The sequence below is a fragment of the Kryptolebias marmoratus genome, linkage group LG13, assembly GCF_001649575.2.
Source record: "Kryptolebias marmoratus isolate JLee-2015 linkage group LG13, ASM164957v2, whole genome shotgun sequence".
In the NCBI taxonomy this organism is placed as follows: Eukaryota; Metazoa; Chordata; class Actinopteri; order Cyprinodontiformes; family Rivulidae; genus Kryptolebias; species Kryptolebias marmoratus.
The window spans coordinates 8,396,111-8,419,618 of record NC_051442.1 but is presented as its reverse complement, the minus strand read 5'-3'; the positions used below and the strand labels follow the sequence as shown (position 1 = coordinate 8,419,618).

Genomic DNA, 23,508 nt, shown 5'->3' with positions numbered 1-23,508 from the left:
ACTTTTCGAGTCCCTTCTGTTCCATGCCCGTGTCAGATCAGATTTACATTAAAGCTAGCATTACTGTAGCCGCAGCCCGCTGCTCCTTCTTGTGGTTTGATCAGATCCACTAAAGTAGCATTGTCCTCTTGCCCTCTTGATTCTGCAAGGGCAGATGGAGGATGGGCCTTGAATGGCCTTACTGTGTGTGCATGCGAGAGAGGCACTGATTATGTAAATATAACCCATTTTCCAATAACAATTGGACCATATACAGTAGAACCTGAATGGAAATGAATCTGGGCATGCAGCGTTTCCTCTAGAGTATTTTTTTCAGTTTAAAAACCAAAACAACAAAAACCTGAGCTAAATCAACAAGGTGAGGGAGATGGCTTCTGGCTTAGACGGTGCAGCAGGTGGTCTGTTCTCCGTTTTTACTTTCAGATTTTGTTTGATAAAAGACTTAGAACAAAATGACCATCCAACAGGTGTTCTCGAGCCACTCAAGGTTCCATCGAGGCTTTTAGCATTTGTCCTAATTTCTCTGAGAGTTGCTTCGGATCTTTACTTTATACTCGAGGTAAATAACTCAAGTTTATCGCTCTTCCATCTCCTCTGCCTGTCCTACTTATTTTTTATTTTACCATTTCTTTTAATTTGTGCCCAACTACCGTCTTCTTCCCCATCTGTGGCTTTTGATTTTTTTTTGTTTTTTTTTTAGAAAAATGGTAACACTTTTGTTGTTCATATTGGAACTCTTTATTTTATGTTAATTAACATTCATCTGCTAAATTTCAGTAAGCAGGCATAAAAAATATTAATTTTATGACAGTGTTACTCAGATAACTTCAAAAAAAGTTCCAAAAAACAATCCCCTGGCTACATTTAGCTCCACAGAGAGATTCAGTGTTCAAATAATTCATTTCCAAATGAGGAGATGCTTCTGCAAATCTACAGGACCCACAGAGGAGCGTGTTGAGAAAATATAAAATGCAGATTTTTAAACCTTATTAGACTCAAAGATTACTTAGAATATGATGTGTCCATATGAGTTTTTGCCATTTTTGCTGCAGGAGGATATATTCTGTCATGTTTTTGCTAGACAGTGGCATTTGTTGGACAACTAAATAGTCCAGGTATTTCCATCATTTAATCTTATAGTCTTTTATTTATTGATGTGTCGGAATGGGCCAGTCCATTTGTTTTATATTATTTGGAAATTATAATTTGATCCTTCTAAGAGGTGTTCTTTTTCTAAAAAAAATAAGGATTTTCTTTCAGAAGACAGATTGTGAGTAAATCAAGCGATGAACTAAAGTATATCTTTCTTATAAGCAGGTTAATATTGTATTTTATCAATTTAATTTGATAATGTTATATGTTATAAAGTGGATCATGTTGCTGCATTGAAGCTGCCACTGGCAACCAGTTATTAAGTTCAGTCATCAGATGCCTTCAATTAATAGCTCAGTCTTAAATCCAGTATTTGTCAGGGTTATATTTCACTTACAGGATGACAGTTTCCACATCAGTCACATCTCTTGAATTAGGCAATTTCCTTTACATTGTCTCTGGTTTAGCTTCATTTGCTGAAGAAACGTTTATAGGTAAATAGCTTTGTCTGGGTTTTTTTTGTTTTGTTTTTTTCCTGAACAGTGTAAAATGCTGTTAGTAAATGTTTACTGAGCTCAGGCACAGTTCAGATCACAAATGTTTCCTTAAATAAAAAAAAGAGCTCCCAGGTTTAGTACATTAAATAGTCTGCTTTGTGGACTAAACAGACCCCATGAGGAACTGATGCCACTATAAGCCCTCTCCAACTGTTTCAGATAGTTCCCATTTTAGCACGGGCACAACAGATGAGGGATCAGCGGCTTTTGCTTTAGTTGTCTCGTTGCTCAGTCACTGAAGTAACTGTAAGGTTGTGTAAGGCTTTTGTACATGTTTGGGAGTTCAGATCATAGCATGCAACTCTACAGATACAGATAATGAACCCCTGTAAGATAGACAAACACTTAAGGAATGTTTTTCTTAGAAAACACAGTATTTAACTGCCGAGGATCAGGACCTGTTTTTAACTACAAGTTTTGTAGTGGTTGTCTCAGACCTTTTATGGCGTACAAGAGCAAATGATAGTGTACATCTGGCAGATATTTTAATGGAAATGGTGTGCAGAACCATGACCTGCAGAAAGAGGGTTTTTTCTAGTGTTATAGCCGTTGGTGACCCACAAATATACAGTACTATAGTAGCTTTAATACCTGAACAAGCTTGTATAGACATACCACTGCTAATGCCCTGTTCAGTCAGTATATAGCTTCAGATAGAAAGTTATACATTCATAGTCAAAAACGTCTTTTTTTTTACTTTAGTTGAGCTCTTTTTAAAAAATTTTTCTTCTTTCTCTCATTTTTTTGCTCGTGAATTTCTTACATTTGAGGTCAGGAGCCTGCTGTTGTGTCAGGTGCACTGGGCTGATTTGGGCTGGTAAATTTGGCTTGTGACCAGGTCAAGACCCACAGGGCCCGAAGGAAGGTAAGCCAAGGCAGGATATTGTCTCAGTAAGCCACCTGGGTAACTGTTGGTTACAATCCCCCCCACACACCTCACTGTTTGTGTGGCTAAGAAATACTGTAGCTTCATAAAATGCCCCCCCCCACACAATATTAAACTGCTTCTTCAGTTCAGTGCATTCACCCTATGTGAAGAAAATCTTTCTTGTTGAAAGTGACTTTGTGGCTAAAATCCTAAACCCAATAAAAACACAAGTACTTGTAGACTCAGACCTGCAAGTAATGAATTATCTGGTGGTGAAGTATTGTATTATAGTTCACATTGTTAGTTGCCTGGAGGAAATTGACACCACACAACAGAAACTCGGCCTACATTTTGAATTCTTGCTCTTTAAATAAACAGCAGAGTGACAAACGCAACATTTAGGAGGAAAACTTTTAGCATCATAAGTGTCCTCTTATGCTGAATATGTGCATCTAAAACCAGACTTTTTGGCATTTAGTACCAGTCTCCAGATTGCAGCCAATCATCTCAGGCTCTTCTGACAATCGTGTGATATAGGAGAAATGTCTTTTAGACTAATGAGCCGTCTGAGCTGCACAGCCAAGCACATAACTCTACTAATGCAGCCTTTTTCACACCCTCGAAAGAAGCCCTGAAACAGGAAGAGGGAGCACATCCATGTGCGCTTGAGTCCTAATTAGTCCCTGGCCTATGTCCTTTGCACATGTGTCCTAACGAAGAAGGAAGAGGGTGCAGAAATCATGTGGACGTGGCCCTTTACGTTTAGCCTCGTGCATTCCGTACATTAAAGGGTTCGCTTTAGTTTAATCTAATCCTCAAGAAATGCAAGTGCTGCTGGAACTTGGTCTTGTTAGACCCCAGATTCATGCATGCACACACTACTGAGCCATTCAACCAACACTAACTGGCTGGTTTTGACAGTTGAGGGTATTTTGTGTCACCACAGGTCTTTGAAAGAATTGATGAGGGGAAAAAAAACATCAAAAGCTCAACCTGCTTCCCTTTCCTGCCCTCTGTTCTTCACTTTTTAACTATGCTTTTACCTTCCCACTCACTTTCTCAATCATCTTATTTCTTTTTTTTTTTTTTTTGCAATATCCTACTTTAGTTTCCCTCTTTATTGTTGTTTTAGGAAAGTGATCAGAAGCTCGAGCTTTTCAACTCACAACTTGAAATGACTTTTGAAGTCGCCTCTTAACTTCAAAAAGCTGAAATATTACACTGCACCCGTATAACCTTATGCTCTTTATCCTCTGCTTTCTCCACTCTTAGCCTTTGATAGCCTCCATTTTTCATTAACAAGCAGGTAACTGGGATGATTAATGTCGGAGTTAATCACCCTCTGCATGCTGTATTTAATCAGCTTTCGCTACTCAGCGCCATCTAAATTTGATTGAGAGGCTGTATTCCCTATGTTGCAGATATTCTTGTCCAATTTTTTTTTTAACTTCCACTTTTGGTTCACGCCTCGGTTAATCAAATGCAGCCTTAGAACGTTTTATTTTGCGAACGATTGGATAGCTTCTTGGGCGCCTGATTTGACAGCTGTCAGGAATCGATAACCGTATGAGAAAACGGCAAGCTGGGAACCTGTGGTGGCGAGGCCCCTCTGCCAACTCCTGCTCGAGTTGTTCCAAGGACACCAAACATTAGTTTGACTTAATGCTTCAAAGGTATGCCGGTTAATTACAGTAGCTTTCACAGCAGTGTATGATGCTTTTCAGAATCCCCCCATGCATTATACCTTGTATCTAAGTACACTGTAACACGCTGGCGAACACAACAAAAAACAGCAATTTGAATTTGACATCTGCCTCCGTCAGCACAGGCTGTACACCACACCCTGACACAGTTTTCAGTAGGACGTGACAGGTAAATTGTTTTCTTTCTTTCTGTTAATGATTTATTAATTTTAATGACTGTATCTGACTATCAAGTTCCAAAGTTATGAAATGTTTCGGCTCAAAAAAAGATCAAAACGAATATCTATCTACTGTCAACAATTAATAGACTAATGACTGCAATGCTAGTTTTTATAAACTTGAAGCAGCGTTGGCTTAAGTTTGCACATTTGTACCTGCTGTATATTCTTTCCAGCGGAAGCAATTACCTCATTAAGTGATATTTTTAGCACACACACGGCATGTATGACAAGTCTTTCCATTTTTTTTTTCATTAAGAGAAAGTGGTTTTTTTGCACCTAAAAGGAATAAATACATTTCTATGACCAGAATCTTTAGCACAATTAAAATTCTTCTCCATATGAGGTTGTTAGCACCAATCAATAAACATAAAGATTATGGGAGCAGAATCTGTTAAACGAGATGTGGAGTGCTGTGGTATCTCTATCTGTGATGCATACCCTAAGTATGCTACTGTTGAGTGAAACGGTTAAAGGTAGAATGATGCCCCGAAGTGTCCCGTCCGTCCTGCAGACAGTGAAGGATGTACGATGTCCATGGCCTTGAGTTACTGTGGGCAATTTCTCATGGATTTAAATGACATGGACTGCCCTATAAATTGAGTCTTTCTTGTCTCGGATGTGTGGGTGTTTGTGTGCCTGTGCATGCCCTTCAATCTGTCAGGGAAAAGTAGTTTGCAGGTCAGCTGTCCAGTTTGTTGAGAAGGAAGGATGCACGGATCCGATGATTAATCATCATCTCCTCACCTCTCAAGGGTAATGCTTCAGCAGCTGCAGAGCCCCACCCCGGACCACAGCTTTACCGGAGTCCATCTCAGCCACGCAGTGAATTTCGATCATCCAGGAACAATAAAATATAACTACGCCATCGAAAGAAGATGGTGTTTCAAACCCTTAAACACAAAGCGTGGAAAGCTGAAATGTTGCGTTGGTCGCCTCCTATCAGCATGTGTTTCATCGTGCAGGATTATGCTGATTAGTAATGTATGTTTCCCATTGTAATCAGTCCTTCACTTGTTACAGATCTTTATCTGGTGTTTGGTTTGTTTGACCTGAAGCAACAGCCTATGCTTGCATTTGATATCGAGGCGGATATGAGAAAACAGAAGACTCGGGCTGGTCTTTATCCCTGTGCTTATATTTGTTTTGAGGGCGAGAGTGCACATTGGGTGTGTTCTATCATACTATTTCTATTTTTGTAGCTTCTTTCAGCTGATGTGGGAGATGTGCAGTAGCCCAAATGCTGTTAAATATTGGCTACAGTTGAAAGGTTTGGCTTTTTTTTTACCAGCCAGCCTGCCAAATATCCAACTACACTCTTAGCTGGTTAGGCACTCAAAGTAGCTTTTAAATTTGGGAGGCACTGCAGACACCAGACAGTTGATGAAGAAGTGAGTTGGCTGCCTGGTGGACCCTGGGTCATGCAGTTCACAGACGTAGATTTGTTGTTTTTTTTTTTAACCCTTTAGCATTTGACTTCTGTGGAGTTCATGGTAACAGTACGCCATGAGCTTTTCTTTTCCAGAGTGGCTTCACGCTCAGGCTTTTCTTATTGACTTCAGCTACAGTTTGCAACAGTTTTACTCACTTTTCTGGAAAAAAAAAGAAGAAGAAAAGAATTAAGAGCCAAGGCAGCTACAGTGGTGCGAATGAAAAGAGTGACTGAGAATGAAGATTGCTTACATGTTGACTGGCATGTTGGGTAATTCTTGTCGTACAAGTTCTGACTATTATCAGTCAGAGCAGTGGCTCATCTTGAAGTGTTGATGTTCTTGTCAGGGTGCTTTTCAAAAGACGTGACTTTATTTTCTTTCACTCATGAGATGAAACGTACATCGTAAGACAAGGTGTTAGAAACAGACAAACTATAGCGTCATAATCAGGAGATAAGATTATTCAGTTGGTTTCACACAGTCGTTGTGTTCAAATGGAATGTGTGTATTGTGAAATGTGACTGAGTAAGGTTGTGTATGTTTGTGTGCATGTGACCACATGCCTCGCTATACATCGTGAATGTACAGAATGAGCTTGCAGGGGGAGAGGGTAAAGACTCACTTCCCCTCGTTTGTGTTAGGCCCAATTTCAAAGATTGTGTCCGACAGACAAACGATATTCCAACAGCGTTACATCTGATTGAATTCACTGGTCGACTTGTTCATCCCGACTTTTACTTTCCCGTTTTTTTTCTCCTCATTCACGCACCACATCGACTTTGGAATAGACCGTGTCGACGTTATTGCAGAGTCGCATTCAGTGGCTCGTGAGTCTGGGCTGTCGAGCATCTCATCAGACTCATTCAGTTCGAAGTGGATGTTTTCAAATGTTAAATGCTTTCATATTGATCTTTTAAAAGCACATACCTGTCTTCGTAGAAGAGCACCCTCTCTGTCCTGCCGTGTCATTAAATGTTATTAGTCTGTTGTTTGTTCGCATGTGCGTGAGGGAGTCCTAATCTAAACGTACACTGAGAAGTCCCTGCCTACGTTTCAAAGAAAGTCCTTGAAATATTAAAAATTCTATGATGCAGAAAGTCCTGACCAGTCTGTTTTTAAGAACCTAAACGTTGCTGAACATGTTTTAGACATCAGGTGCAACCGACTGAGGAACATCTTGCAGCCAGAGGAGTCACAGGCTCTTCAAAGTGTGAAATCTCTGATGCACGGCTGAGAAACATCCCACTATTTAAAGGCTTTCTGGTTTTGAAGTGACATTGATCATAGAACAACTGGAAATTTGTAAAAAAAAAAAAAAAAAAAATATGCGGAAGGAAGCAATGAGGCATTCAAACATGTGATGTTGTGGGGAAATTAGATATTTAAAGGCTCTTAAAAAAGAATACAATAGCGATAGGAATTTTATATTGTGGTCTTTTGTTACTTTTGAAAAGAAGGAAACCAGAAGAATTTGTCAGTTTCACTAGTTGTTTTCGTCGGCTGCGTGTTTGGTTGAGGTGGAGTCGAGACAGAAACCTTATCAGCGTGGCACTTGCAGTATGTGTTTGTGGACGGGGACGTCGTTTCTCCGTGAGAACGTGTCTTGTGTGTACACATGTAAGAGCGTGAGTGTTTACGCGTTCATGTGTGCACACGCACATATTTTGCACGGCTGGTGTGCCGAGGATGCCCCTGTTTTATGATTTATGTGGCCTAGTTGACGTGCAGGAATTGGTTTGTTTTACTGTTAACTGTTACTCTGTCACCTCCATGACTGGGTGTGTGTTTTCGGATCATTATTTTAGTACACATCAGCTGAAGCCATATAAAACACACATGCAGGAAGATATTGGTTTAAAGGTTCTCGGGAGATATCCAAAAACCACAAAATGTAGAGAACAAATAGATTTATTTGACCAACTGTATAAGGAGAACAACATCTGCTGAAAGAATCCTTAAACAATCTTAAAGAACTAATTTTAGTTTTCAGGTATTTAGGTCAAAATGTCAGAATGTCTTAACAGGCTGTTGCACATTTAATTAATGGCAGTTGTTGGTTTCACAGCAAGGTAAACAAAATGATTAATCGATTCAAATGATGCGATTCTGTCATGCCTTCGGTAATTTGACATTTTGAGAAAGAACTGAAGCGAAGCAGCAACAGGGCAGCATCTGACTGCTCTGTTTGAATTTATTCTTTTATTACTGTGGTCACAGGTGTTCAGTGTCTCTGCGTGTGTGTGTGTGAGAGAAGTGCTCTGACCATATTTTCATGTGTAAATGAGAACAGCCATCATCTCCTCCTCTGCCTTTTGGCTAGGATGGGTTAATTAAGTCAGTGCTGCATTAGAAGATATGTGGAATTGGTCCAACTTTTAGTTCAAACATTGAGATTGTTGGCTGCCACAGTCATTAAGGAAGTAATGTAATCTGTGTGGCTTCAAAGCAAGAGAAAAAAAAAAAAACTCTAAAGTTTCTTCTCCTTGTCTTTTGTGTCTTTAGGAACGCAACAGGTCAATTGACAGCTTCAACATGGGCCCTTTGGAGAGCTCCCTGATTGACATCATGAGGGCTGAGCAGGACACCCTGAAAGGTAAAGATGGCAAATGTTCATCAAAGACGAGCAAGAATAATTGGCTGTCACTTTTTGTTGTTGACTGCAAAGATATTGTTCATCGTGTTTGTTTGGATATTTCCAGCCAGGCTGTAGTGATATACATCATCAGTGGCAAACATTACCGTAATATTATCCAGTTATTATCTGACCAGAACGTGACTCTCATGTTGTATTTACCTTTTTTCACCAGCTGCCTTTATGCAGAATTAACACAGAATTCAAAGCTTAATTTAAATAATTTCTGCAAACTTATCACCAGTTCTCTTATGTCATTGGCGACTTAGTAATCGTGCACACTTATATTTAATTTATCTAAACTCAGCTTTTTATCAAGGGTTTCTTACCACCTTTTTAATTTACACATTTGACAATAGTCATACAATTCTGAACGTCATTTTGACAGTTTGGAACATGCAGTAGATCAATGTACCACAACGTTATGTCGTCTACAGAAATGCCTTCAATAACCACACGTATTGATCAGCACTTGATTTGCCTCTCCTTTGTGTTCCATCAAGGGAGTGCCCTCTTTTCAATATCTGTTGATCAACATCATGTGATTATGTTTATTTGATTACACGCAGCCAGTATTGTCAATGAGAATAAAATGTGATGAATTGAAGAGCCCAAATTTGACCCTTTGTCCCTTTCCATATTAAGATGGAGATAAAATGCTGGATTCTTTAAGAGGCAGTTTGTGAGCTATATGAAAAGGGAAAACCTTCCTTATGTTTCTTTGACTAAAACATAGATTTGACCATAACTAATGTGCATTTTTTTATAAACCAATACATCAATAGCCAACCATTTTTTTTTTAAACCCAAAGGTTGAACGGTTGGGGTTCCATAGACATTATATATACTAATAGACCAACAACCTCTGCCTTCTTTTGTTGTTGAATTGAAGCCAGCAGGAACCGTTTTATGAAGCTGCCATGTTGTCTTTCTGAAACCAGCATCAGCCGCATGGGGCTTTAAGTCCTGCCTACTCTCCTGCTCACAGTCAGGGTGTTACATGACCTTTCTTTTAGGCATAAAACAACTAATTATATTTATATATTTGAACATACATCACCAAGGTAAGAGCTACGTGAATGAACAAGAGTCAAGACCTGAAAACAATTACCTTAGGCGTGTTTATATATATATTTTTTAACAACGGCAATGTCCTGGAGGGGGCGGGACTTAAAGCTTGTACTGGAACCAGCCGACAGGGAAGATGGTCTACTTATTTATTTATTTTTTTACAGTCTATGTGGGGTTCACATTGTCCTTCTGTGGGAGGCCATCACCATTCAGTTGGCTGCTTGGTTTGTGGCAGTAGCATCCACACGAAGTCCAGTTCAAAAGCTTTTCTTTCTAATGAGAGAATGGTTCTTTAATGGAACCAGACCCCAGCATACATTTGGTTAACTAGTTTTCGCCAAGTTAGACAGAGTATGTGTAAATGGCTGAACAATGTCGGCTGCTGTTAACGCAGGAGATTTACTGAACGCAGCAGGTTGCGGGTGTTTTTAGAGCGTGCAGCTTGCAGTAATCACAGCTGAAGAGTACTCGGTTTACAGAAAACACTATGGCTGCTGTTAGTTGTTGGTTGAGAGGGAGGAGCTGGTCGGAGGAATAATCTCTAAAAGGAAACACCTTTGACTTCCAAGAGCCTCAGTGGTGTTAAGGCATTTGGGTGGGGCACACGAACAGAAATGGTCGGTCATCATCACATTTCTTTGTAATTAAATAGATCCCAAGGGCTTAATCTCGTATCACAACAAAGTTTTAGTTAGGTTGTCACAATCTATTGAGCTGTGGATTAAGTTAAGCTTGTGTAGGTTTAATCTTTAATATAAAAAAAAATCCCCAAAATGTGTTTTTTTTTTTCTGCTCACAAATCGCAGGCCCAGTAAGCTAATGATTTTCTGTATAATCACACTAAATGCCATAGCTTTCTGATCATATAAGATGCCCCATGGTAAAACAAACAAACAAAAAACCTCCTATTGCACTGTAAGAATCCCAAAATAAGTGAAAACCCTGAACTCCAGACACCTCTTCACTTCTATGTAGTGTCACCCACAAGACTCATCTCACCTGGCTGAGAGTTTGAGTTCTGCTGTCAAAGTAAGTCTTACCTGAGTAATAACAGAATAATGCTTGAAGGCTATTTTATTAGCCATATTACAGTACCTAGGCTTATAGAATATGTAACTTCCAAACTACAGTATTAGTTGAATATAAATGCTTGGTTCTTTAATTTTTGGAGTACAGTGGGGTTGTCTAGTAGCATCTTTTTGATAAAACAAATGAACTTTCTGATTTCACAATCTATTCTGCATTTAAACACGTATTTAGCATCACAGCAAGTTTGTTTTCTTTGTGTTCTGTCCTTCTCTACCCTTCTCTGATTTGTTTTTATAGTGCGACCCATTGTGTTCTGGTGTCACATGATGCATCACGACGTATTCTGTCCCCTGCTATCTGTTGCCCTCTGTGACACACACACACACACACACACACACACGTTCATGTAAACACGAGCACAACAAACGCACGCACGCAGCACATTTAGATTAGAAACGCATACGCATAAATTTATCGTTTCAGCTAAACGTACCGAACAAAAGGAGCACAATAAAGCAAAAGAACGGCCGAGACAAAATGTCTACAGTCGAAGTGGCTTTGAATGGCTTCCAGCATTGTTCTGACTGTCAGAAAGGATCCCTCTGTTCAGCCACCCCACATAAACACACCACTGTGTTGTGTGAGCTCGTGTGTACGTTTGCTTTAATTGTAAGTGTGCTGTCTGTGTGTGTGCAGCCAGCGGCATGCAAATAAGGTTCACAAAGCAGCCACACACGGTCCGGCAGACACAGGAATATGATGTACCTGCTTGTTCCTCAGAGGCCACGAGAGGCCTCTGATCCGAGCTCTGACGGACTTTAATTTATTTATTTTAATCGATGCAACATGTGCACCTGCCTTTTTATTTATCTTTGCTAAGTGATGTAGGAATACAAATTAATAAAATTTGTAGCAAGGTATGAGATTGCCGTTATGACCTGCTTTTGATTTGACTGAAACCTTTCACCAGCCCAACAAACTTTCAATATTTACAGGCCAGGAGTGTTGAGCTTGTTATGGATGCTCTTGAATGTTCGGCAGTTTGTTACATTATTTAATATGGTAGTGTGTTTTTAAAGCTCACGGGTTGTTAGCTATGGTTTCTGTGTTGCACTCCAGTTTCTGCTCCGTGAGGCTCAGTTTGCAAAGTGTGGGGGAGGAACCAACATATTTGCTTGTGACAGAGGCATCGGAATGCACCAATCGCCAGGCGGTCCACGTCCATGCAACAATGGCCGCACTATTTAAGCTCTTTCATCTCATTATTCCTCTGCTGCGAGCAAGCCTTGCATAACTTTGAAGCTTGTTTGGCATCATAACATGCGTTTGTGTGGGAGCCGGTGTGTGTGTTTGTTAGATGGCCCTGGCAAACGGCTCGTTATGAAATGTAGGATAGGAGGCTCAGAGCAGATGATGCAGATGGGGTAAATTGAGGCTGATGGGAAGGAGAGAGATGATTGATGTCTTATAGATGTAGCCTCTAATATGATTGATTGTCGAGGCAACGCTGGATATGTTTATAACTCATGCAAACAGTCACATTTTAATTCAGCACGGTGAACCTTTTATGTCACTGGTACCATGTAAAGGAGAGTTTGTAATTGATCTGCTTCTGAACTGCTGTTAAACCTTTCAAGATTTCAAAGAAAGGCAAAGAAATGATTAATGCAACTGGTGTGGGTTTTGCATTTTAGCATCATTTGTATAGTTGATGCTCAAAAGGCTGGAACATTTGCTCCTTTATGCCCATTTGTGTTTTCAGTTTGTAGCCAAACTTGTAAAATACCAGGTTAAGTATTTTTAAGAGATGCACTCTTTTGTGTGTGTTTTTAGCTTCCTTTGGCAAGGTGGAAATGTGTGCTGACCGAAACAGGTCTCCCATGGTCCAACTTCAAGAAATGTAAACACACTGAAGGGTACCATTTAAAAAAAACAAACAAAAAAACCCAACTTGTTTTACTGATTTTCATTTAGTTTAAGCACCAAAACATCACTAATTTGAACACCGTCCTTTGTCTTGTTGGAGTTCAGTCATCTTTCAGCAAACAGCCTGATCTGCACACAGATCTGGGATGGTGGCATCGAGACAGGAAGGCTCAACTTTACTCTTTATCCTTTCACTGCAGTAATCAAGCTTTTAGCTGAATTAGAACCCACTGCCTTATAGTATTAGTAGTCCTGCTTTGTGTTGTTGTCTGCCTAATGTGGTTGTCATCTTCTGAAAGTTGCACTTCATTTCTGAAAGCTGTAGTGATTCTCAGAGTCCCGACATCCGACCTGTTAGCATCTTTTTTTTGTGTTCGAACTGAAATGAAAAACATTTGTTCCTGATGGTGATTAAATTCAGATTACAGTTATCATAAAATACAAGAATAACATGGAGGTCTCTGTAAATATAAAACATGATACATATTTTTGTTCTGTCTTCTTGTGTAGGTCGTCTGGGCTTTCCCCACCCAGGAGGGGAGAACCCTCTCCCCCTTAACGGTACGTATTGTAACCTACGCACCACTTTCAAGGCTCTGTCCACAATTAAAACTGGGGATTAAAAAGATCATTTTTGCAAAATAATTTGGAACTTTACAGATTTTTTTTTTTCAAATCTAAACAAGGAGGCATTAGTTTTATAGGAAAATATTGCTCCTATTATTAAAAGATGGCATTCTTTTTGAAGGATCACGTGAAGTTTGCGCTGTTAGTAAAGCAGACAACTGGAAGGAATGATTCACCTGATCGTGGGGATGTTTGTAACACAAAGCTGTGTGAGCGTAGCAGGTGGAAGTGCTTGGACGACGTACAACCACCTGAATATCTGTGTCTTGTGGCATCCTGAGCCTACTGTTCCCTCGCTCGCCTCGGCTCAAGTCCAAGCGAGTGTTGAGCCGCTCGCTCCTCTGTTCCCCATTCCTTTGCCGCTGTGAATGCAAAGCAAAAGCAGCCATTTCCTTTTCTTGCTTGCATCAAAGTAGTTTTGGTTGCAACCTTTTATCTCCTTTTGTAACTTTGGTGTTCTTCCCCTTTGCTGTGTCTGCTCGTATTGCTTTGTTCCTGCACTGAGAGGCAAATGAAAGAATAAGTGCAGATAGAATAATGGTTGGGTAAAATGTTGTAAGGGATCCCGTAAAGGGGCTGATGGATACAAAGGAGGGGCAGGCAAAAATCCTGATGTCTGTTATTTGTGGTATAATACTCCTAAAACTCTTAATTTATAGACAAATACGTCTACATCATTCTGTAAAATATGACCAGAAGTGGCAGTTTCAGAAAACGTTGATGTGGAGCACTTTTTTTTTTTTTTTTTTGACTCTACAAGCAAAGATTGCGCGCTCACTTGTGCAAGAGCAACTCTGCCTTTCCCCTTGATTTGCTTTATCTATCTGCGAGTGTGGTTTTGGTTTTGTAACTCTGGCCAGCGTGTCAAACAGGAGAGGCCAGTTAGTTTCTTGAAAAGCCTGCTGGGTCACATGATAAGATCACATGGTCAGGAGCTGTCATCCTGCCCTAAGACAGATGGTGCCAGCGGATAGAGGCTGCACACCAGCCCTCCTTTTTTTTTTCCTTTCCCTCTCTCTCTGTCTCTCTCTCTCTGCCTCATAAGGATACGCAGATTGCATTCCTCATTCCCTTGATCCCCCCCACCCTCCCTCCAGTCACTCTCATTTTCTCTCACCCCCACACGGCTTTTTATCAGCTCATTTCTCCATCACTTCTAATCTATTTTTCCTCTCCCTCTCACACACACATCTTTTTATAGCACTCTGTGCTCTCTTTCAATCTGCTTTACTGCCCCTTCCTATTTTCTCTGTTTCTGGCTCCTTTTGACCTGCCCGGCAGAGTTAATGTCCATCTGGTTTGGACAGTCCACTGAGGGAGATGCGGATTATTGCTTGTGTGTTCTGGCAGCCTCTTCCTCGCCATCCACGTTCTCACAGTTTTTTTTTTGATGAAGCCAACATTTGAATTCTTTGACTTTGGTTCTTTGCAAAAAAAAACAAAAACAAAAATATACCTTCAATCCTCATTCTGAGGTTGGCCACCCAGGTTCATCACGATTGCAAATTTGCAGCCACTGAAAACAGTAAAAATCATACAGGATAGAAATCCATTTTTACTGTTACAGAGACCGAATTGTTGTCAGATTAGGACTGTTTGACCAAGAATGCAGCTCTGCAAGGTGTGGACACGAAAACAGGGCGTGATTTTTCAAAAACTTGCCTGCCCAAAATGCATCCGCATGGCTCTCTGGTCACTTGGTCACAAACACTCATAATTTACTCCGACTGCAGAGGAAAATTTGGCTGTTTTTGTTGCAGTTTTCCCATACCTCTGGGTCGCCAGCTTGTCTCAAACAGTCAGAGCCCAGTGAGGTACCACCTTCAGGTTCAGACTCCGGATTAGTTCGTTGTGTTTACCCTGAAGGCATTAACACTGTCCCGTTCCCGTTGTCTGAATATTCAAGTTTTATTTTCACTACTTTTTCCCTCAAACTGGAATGGAGCAGCAGCACAGTTGTTTCCCCCAATTTGAACTATTTAGTCCTATTTGACAATTAAATTCCAGCCAAAATGTTTTTACTTGTCTTTGTGTTTTTTCAGCTTCTTAACATTTCATTTCAGCTGTCTCTAGTTGTAGATCAGCGTGTAACCCTTCCTGTGGTCTTTAATATGTTGTGTCAGATGCCCTGCGTCTCGTCTGAATGTCAGTATTTGACTGAATCAAGTTTCTTTTAATGTCACGGGAGTCGTGCCTCTTATGGCTGTTGAGTTTTGCCACTTCTTTGCTCGTGCGTGTTTGGCGAGAAGAAAAAAAAAAAGAGAGAAAATCCTCCGGGACTCTGGTGTAAACGGAGTGAGGAAAAAAAAAAAAAAATCAAATTTGAATTATTAAATAAACAACAAACACAAATAAATCTTGGCTCCCGCATTGCTTAGCTGAGACGTTCTTTCTCTTTGTGTTTTTACATCAACTTTTCATCTCCTTCAACGTTGAAACATGCTGCTGTTTTTTTTTTTTTTATATATATAAATTGTTAGCTTTATTGTGGTAAAATTACTTATTCAGAAGTACAGATATAAAACAGCAACACGAATCTGCTGCGTTACTACACGATGGGATTGGTGCGAGTGTGGGAACAGCAGCGCCAGCTGATTATGATTCACCGCTGATTAACCAGATCAAGGGTGGGCAGGCTGACTGCGGACCGGACCGTCATTGTCATGGACCACCTGGCACTTTCATTGCTTCAGATTATTATGCAACATTTATAAATATCCTTTACTTTGATTTGTCTTTATTCCACATGCAGCCAGGAATTATAGCAGGAGACGAGGTAAAACACATTCACGAATAAATGAATAAATTATCTCCATTTGTTGGAAGTTTTTTTTTTTTTGTGGGTGTCAGTGTTATTTTTGTTATTTCTATTTTTTTTTTTTTCCTGTGTAAAGATGTGTTTTTGGAATGTATTTGATATGAACTGTTTTTTCTGATCATATAAATGTGGAATCCTTTTGTCTCTTTTCTCCATATTTGTCTGCATGAAGTGGAGAGCTTTGTTATGAGCTTGTGAAGAGCATTTTCTCCCCCCCTCCTTCATTAAGCTTTACTCTGCTTACATTCTCCTCTTCACGTACATTTTGTAGCATTAAAACAGACGATACGAGTGAGTGTTACATTTAGCCGAGACTTAATGAGGCAGTGAGGCTCACGGAGCATCATGTGTCATTTAGTCACACTGCGGCTGACGCAGACACATGGCACACACTGGAAGTTAAGACTAACACGCTTGCACAAATCTTTATAAAGCAGCTCAGGGCAGGTTGTATGGGAGCAGGAATGGGCCAGGGACAGCTTAGCCTCCACCACGCATATGTTCCACAGCGAAACTGCTCAGACGTGCTCGCTTAAGAGGGCTCCAATCTGCATGCGTGTTCACGTCAGTAAAGAAGTCCAACAGGAAGAATTCATTTATTTGTCATGTCCACGTCACGACATCACTTTTCTTTACACTGTTTTTTAAATTTTTAAATCTCACCTCATGAAATAAGTCAGTTCCCTTCACCACCTCCTTTTCTCTCTCAGGCCACTCCTCTCTCTTTCCCATGGAGGACAGTTTCCCCGACGATGAGCGCGGGGATCAGGGGCTCGCAGGTCTGGGCTCCCCGCACTGCTTCCCTCATCAGAACGGCGAGCGCGTGGAACGCTACTCGCGCAAGGTCTTCGTCGGCGGGCTGCCTCCAGATATAGATGAAGGTACGGTAGTTACATTGAAATCACGGGGACTCAGTTCCGTGGCTAATATTAGCCGTAATTAATTAAAAACCCGGGGCCAGACGAAGGAAATTATGCCTCACGCAGACACTCAGGATGCTGCTGCTGTACGTCTTTATCAGTGTTTTCTTACAAAACCCTGCCTTTGTGTTCTGGTTTTCATTTCAGATGAGATAACGGCCAGTTTCCGGCGCTTCGGACACCTGTTTGTGGACTGGCCCCACAAAGCAGAGAGCAAATCCTATTTCCCCCCTAAAGGTATCTTAAATAAGCACCAGCTCGCTTGTCAACACTTGAGCTTTTTTAGTGCATCTTTATCTCTTTCGGTGAAGCTGCAAATTTGTTCCGTTGTATCTGTTGCTTCAGTGCATCTGTGGTTCTGTGTTTTTTGCTGTTGTCTGAAGCTTTTGTTAACCATATCTGAAATGTTTCTTGTTTTTTTTTCCCCCTGCTGTAACAAAAATGAAAGCAGGGTGTCATGATCACAGTAATCAGCACATTAAATTCCAGCAGGATTCTGTGTCGTCTTTTTTATTTTTATATTTTTCTGTGGCCTGAGCAGCTCGAATAACCCTGCTGTGTTTTATGCAGGCTACGCCTTCCTGCTGTTCCAGGATGAAAGCTCCGTGCAGGCTTTGATCGACGCCTGCATCGAGGAGGACGGTAAACTGTATCTCTGCGTTTCCAGCCCCACCATTAAAGACAAGCCGGTTAGTGGGAGCGCAGGCGCAGCCGTCTGCTGAGAAATTCTCACTTCTTCCAGTCCCGCTCACTGGTTCCGACGTTTATGACTCTGAAAGCAGCTTCTGTTAGACCTGAAACCTCTGTGATTTGTGTGCAACAGGTCCAGATTCGCCCCTGGAACCTGAATGACAGCGACTTTGTGATGGATGGATCTCAGCCTCTGGACCCGAGGAAAACCATCTTTGTGGGCGGAGTTCCTCGCCCGCTCCGTGCAGGTACTTTTGACTCGCATTTTCCTGCCAGACCAAATGACAACAAGTATGTGTTTGCAATAAAAACAGTTAGATTTGAAGTATATACTCGGCATACGGGTCGAATCTTAAGGGTCATCACGGCTCTCCCGTATTTTGAATCATTTATTAAAGGGCTTCAGAATGTCCCCCATGTTTGTGTCACATCTCTGCATATTTATTTAAATACCACACGTAGGGAATCATAAACAGCCATGATTGACCTCTTCTGCTTTGTTCCTAAGTTGTTTTTTTTATTCTAGCTGTAAGCAGAATGCTTCCTTCAGCAGTGTGGTCAACCTGCTGGAGGGTAGAACCACAGAGGCGCTGACCTACACTGGTTGTAGTAGAACGAACTCTTTGCAGCATGCTGAGCTCTTAAGAATAACACATTTAATTATTTTTCTCTGATCTGGGCATTATGTGGACTGTGTTTGCACTGCTGGTTGTCGTGTTTAGACCTCTGCACTGTAGTTGTGGTAATGACCAAGGTCACGAGGCCCTGTGGTATGTTAAATATTTTATGAGCCTTCGAGCAGAAATGCTTTAGATTTGAAAACAGATGAAAACTGCCATTGGACTTTTGCAGTTTTTATTGAGTGAGCCTGATTTTTAATTTTTTTTTTCTGTGTGTGTGTGCGTTTCTGCTCCTCCGCAGTGGAGCTGGCCATGATCATGGACCGCCTGTACGGAGGAGTTTGCTACGCCGGCATCGACACAGACCCCGAGCTGAAGTACCCCAAGGGAGCGGGGCGGGTCGCCTTCTCTAATCAGCAGAGCTACATTGCTGCTATCAGTGCTCGCTTTGTACAGCTGCAGCATGGAGAAATCGATAAACGGGTGAGTGGAAAGAAAAGAGCCGAGTGTTTTTCTGCTTCCTTTCTCCAGCCCCTTTCTTTCTTCAGCTGTCCCCCCCCCCCTCACACACACACACACACACACACACACACACACACACACACACACACACACACACACACACACACAGGCTCTTTACTTCCTGTTCTTTTATCTCAAACCTAACTACCTTTGTTTCATTTCTTTGGTCCATTTTTGTTTGTATAAAAGCTCGATAAACAACATGGAACATTTTTGTCTACTAAAAGATATAAAAAATGAAATGTTTCTATAAACACGGTCAATATCTGATACAGTTTTACATAAACAGCTCATTAAAAATGTTCCAACTTATTTTGCATTTGACCTTTTTTAGTGTTTTGGGGCTTACATTTTGCACTATAAGTAGAACATGTGGTTATTTGCAGAGCAGAGAAGCATCTTTCAGAACTGATTAGATTTCAGAAGGACGACCAACAGAACTCGACTCTCGGCGGCTGCATGTTTCTCGTCAGAAGGCTGATTATAGGAGTCATAGAAACAGATTTTTTTTTGTGGAAGAACCTCTGGAGGTGAAGTTTAGGCTTGGTGTTTTTGTCAAAGATCCACACGTTGTCTGACATCGTTTCACTGGTGAATCTGATCCAAGCTCTCCTCCAAATGTGAGTCGCAGGAGATTGTGTGAGGGAGCAGTGAATGGGATTTTCAAATTCGAAATAAGGTGCCTAAATTTCTCCCTACCGCTTTAAAACTCACTTTGCTTTTGTTTGGATAACTACAGGTGACATCTTTACACTCCAGTGTGTAACTTCACCAGCGGCTTATTTTCTGTACAAATGTTGTTTATTGCAATAAATTGTTCTACACAAATTAGTTATTGATAGAAATGCTGTTTTTTTTTAAAATAAATGACTACTATTTGGAGGTCTGTTTAGCGGTGTACCTGTAAATTACACACCCGTGTCCTCCACATTTGCACAAAAGGTTTGTAAAGATAACCTGAGCTGGTACCAAGTGGAGGATGTCGTACAGAATATAAAATGCTGGAATGATAGTGTAGCACGTACTCTTTTTTTTTTTTTTTTTTTGCATAATTGGTGTGCAAATTTTGTAGATTGAGACTCTCGGTGACTTCCTCCTGAGCCGCTGAGTCAGAGGGCTGTGGAAAAAGGAAGAACGAGGTGTTTGGAAACAGTTTGAGACGTTTCTAAAATGATACTTTCGGTCGAGTTGGCGCCGCAAACTTCAGCGCATCGTGTCAGGCCTCCATTCAAGTCTCAAAAGGGAATTTTGTTGTCGAAAAACAAATACGCCGAGACAAGATGTTGAAGAGTGATGGCCTTCGAGGTTCTGCCGTCTGTAAGAAATATGTAGCTTTATTTATGAGCCTGCCTTCAGTGGGAAGTCTTATGTCTTAATATGAACTGTTAGCAAAAAGAATCAAAAAGTGTTTAATTTCAGTGACTAAATGAAAATGCATAAAAAAACACAGTGAATTTTCAACCCTAACCCCAAAAAGTTGGATAAATGTATCAAATGTAGTAGTAGTAGTAATAATTATATAGTAGGTGATGAGATAGTCACAGTTTACAAAGAGTCAGATTGTCAGACTGGGGAACCTCTGCCCATCTTTACTTCTAAAACGCTCCTTTTATACCCAGTCCTCCTACTAACTACTAACCTGTTTACCAGTTACCATTGTTGCCAAATGCTCCTGCAGCTGTATATTTGTACCTCTTAGGTTAACAGCCTTTTCTTGCTCCTGTCCCGTCTTTTTTGAGATATTTTGCTGCCAAAAAATTCAAAATCACCTTATTTTTCCGAACAAAATGGTCCAATTTATTAGTTTAAACCCTTCATGTGATTCACTGTGAATAGAGTGAGGGTTATTTCAGATTTGCAAATCGTTGTGTTCTGTTTTCTGTACATTTTACCCAGCATCCCATTTGTTTTGGACTTGGGTTGATCCGTTTTCACTTAAACCCGACGGATGTGTAACTTCGAGGAACAGCCCCCAGTTGGTCGGGTTGCTCTGCTCGTTGCCTCTTTGAGTGTTGTGCAGATTGTAATGGGTCCCCTCCCCCCCTCCCCCCTCCGCCTGCAGGTGGAAGTGAAGCCATACGTGCTCGATGACCAGCTGTGTGACGAGTGCCAGGGGACTCGCTGCGGTGGGAAGTTTGCGCCGTTCTTCTGCGCCAACGTCACCTGCTTGCAGTACTACTGCGAGTACTGCTGGGCGGCCATCCACTCCCGCGCCGGGCGGGAGTTCCACAAGCCCCTTGTGAAGGAGGGCGGCGACCGGCCCCGCCACATCTCCTTCCGCTGGAACTGAGCAGAACGACGGAGAGGAGAGGAGAGGAGAGGAGAGGAGAGGAGGGCAGGTAGTGCAGGAGTCGCAAATCATTGTACAAATAAATGCACTTTTCTGTTGCTGGTTCCTTTTTGCTCTAATTTCACCTAACATTATTATTATTATTATTATTTTTAGTTTTATTTAAAGTTAATATATATCAATATTTTAAAGATAGAAAAGAAAAACTGGATTGTATCCAAAAGTGTCCATCTAGGAAAAGAAGATGTGTAACATAATTTTATTTTTCTTCTGATTCTTGAAATATTTTTAGTTCTCAAAAACAAACAAACAAAAAAACGTATATATTTGAAATGTAAGAAAGCTTGACGTGTGATATGGTACTCTGCTATTCAATTGGCATATTTTTTTTTCTGAAAAAGAAAGACAAACAAAAACAAAACCCACATTTGCTTTTGATACAAGGGGCCCTAATGTGACCTCCAGCTGTCAGATCTCGTAGCAGAGCTGGGACCTTTCGTAGACTTCACAGCCGGCGCGGCTGAGTTTGCCTATGTTGCAAGAGGCTCCCGAGCAAATGTGAGTAACAAAGGGTGTTGCTGAAGAAGAGTGCACTTATTTCCAGTTTAAAGAGCGAAGACACCGTAGATGAGACCCTTTTTGTAGTTAACCAAAGCTGAATCCTGATTACCCTCGAAGAACACAGCGGGCCCACTGCAGAAACGAAACGGATTCTTTCTCTCCCACCTTTTTCCTTTTATGTTTTTGTTTTATTGTTGTTTTTTTTTGTTTTGTTTTTTTTCCTCCATTCAAAATCACACAAACATTTTGACGTTACTTGAAAATTGCAAGAAAATTTTAGCAACACAGATTTGGGTTTTGATCTCCATTGTGACATGCAAAACTAATACCTCAAACTCAGCTGCTAATGTGCCGAATACAGTAAGGAAAAAAAGCAAGCAAGCAAGAAGAAAAAAACCCATTAACGCTCTCCGGTGTTCTCCTTTCCTTAGACTTCTAATCAGAGGGAAGTGATGTTACACAGAGAGTGAGGTAACTGGCACAGTTTTGTACTCACTTGCTTCATCACCTCCTTATTTTTGTAATCAAACCCAGGGTTGTGCTAGCGACAGAGCGAAGCATCATACAGTATACAGTGTATTACGGGAATGTATGGCTTAGAGGGGCTATGGGAGAGACAGGTGTAAATGCAGCCCACTTCCCTTCCTCACGTCTGCTAGGCTAGCAGCTAACACAGGGCAGGGCCTCAGTTTTGGATAAAAAACAAACAAAAAAAGCCCTGCTTTCTGTGGGCGCGCGCACAGCAGAGCTTCGATCCGGTTCTTTCAGCACACGAAGCGAACGCAACTCCTCAAGAGCGGGCCCGGCCCGTCCGCGGCCCCACTTCACAGCTTCGGCTGGGCCGCCACCTTACAAGGAAACGCCTCTCTCTGTTCGTTTTCTTTGAACGCATTTGTGCAATTCTCCCAAGTCCTTAATGACAAAGTGCTACTTTGCATCCGAGAGCGAGTGACATTTAATGAAAGAAGCAATTAAAGAAAAGGAGGAAAAAGAAAAGCAGTTGATCTGCTTTGCAAATCGTCGGCGCACGCTCGAGTCACGGAGGGATCGGCGCTTCTTTCTATTTATTTATTTTCCTCTTCCGGCGAAACCCTCCATCCCTTCTGCCGCCAGCTTAATCCAACTCAGCATCCAGTGTTTTCGAAAGCATAAATGAAGATAGCCTCCGCAGCGTGCCCTACTACTACAACACGCTCGTGACCCACAGTGCAGTTCGAGAGCGGGAGCAGGAGCGCAGGTCTGGGAACCAAAGATGGTTGCGCAGTAGTGGGTCACACTGTAGCTCGTTTCCTTGTCCTGACGTTTTACGTTCTCGTTTCGTCCTCGTCTCCATTTTCAGCAGTCTGTCACTCCTGTCCAGTTTAGTTTGCAATTCTCAAGCCCTGACGGACTCGATCAAAACCAAAGATTGGCCTTGAACACCACCTCCACGGAACGTGCTGGAAAAAAAAAAAAACATCTTGTATCCGGGCCGGCTATCTGACAGAACCGCAGTGGGGAACCTGCAGGGCTTGCAGACAACAAGGCCTCAGCTTCTCTTACAGCTCAAAGTGGAGCCACCAGTTAGTTTTTTTTACCTGAAACAGTTTGGGGAAATTGAACCTGAAGTGCACATTCCCACTGCGAAGGGCGACACAGTAACCCTCGCGCTCGTTCGCCGGTTTTCAGTCACAAAGCGGCGAAAAGCTTCTCGCCGAGCATTTAAACGTCAGGGAGTCAGTACAGAAACTTGATTAAACACACTAGTGAGAATCCTCATGTCGGCGCGGCGTCGTTGCACCAGTTCTTTCTTATTGTTTTTAAATTTAAAATTTTTTCTTTTTTCGCACCCCAGAACGTTCGTTTTTCTGTGGGTGTGTTTGGGTGAGCATTTTAGAAGTTAAAACACTTTGTGAAGAATTTGCTGTTAAATGAGATAAAAAAAGAGAAAA

General features: G+C 41.3%; 1 protein-coding gene across 3 annotated transcripts in view; it reads left to right on the top strand.

Annotated features, from left to right (window-relative positions):
• cpeb4b (cytoplasmic polyadenylation element binding protein 4b) overlaps positions 1–23,033 on the top strand; it is a 28,730-nt gene extending 5,697 nt beyond the window's left edge. The window contains exons 3-11 of one of the 3 annotated variants that reach the window (XM_017421345.3): positions 8,374–8,464; positions 13,040–13,090; positions 15,909–15,932; positions 16,685–16,855; positions 17,042–17,131; positions 17,465–17,583; positions 17,718–17,832; positions 18,506–18,687; positions 20,789–23,033. In XM_017421345.3, the coding sequence (XP_017276834.1) occupies positions 8,374–8,464; positions 13,040–13,090; positions 15,909–15,932; positions 16,685–16,855; positions 17,042–17,131; positions 17,465–17,583; positions 17,718–17,832; positions 18,506–18,687; positions 20,789–21,016 (1,071 nt within the window). In that variant the 3' untranslated portion in view covers positions 21,017–23,033. The remainder of the gene's footprint in view (positions 1–8,373; positions 8,465–13,039; positions 13,091–15,908; positions 15,933–16,684; positions 16,856–17,041; positions 17,132–17,464; positions 17,584–17,717; positions 17,833–18,505; positions 18,688–20,788) is intronic. The other 2 variants (XM_017421346.3, XM_017421348.3) reach the window with 2 other exon arrangements.
• Positions 23,034–23,508: the final 475 nt, after the last annotated feature.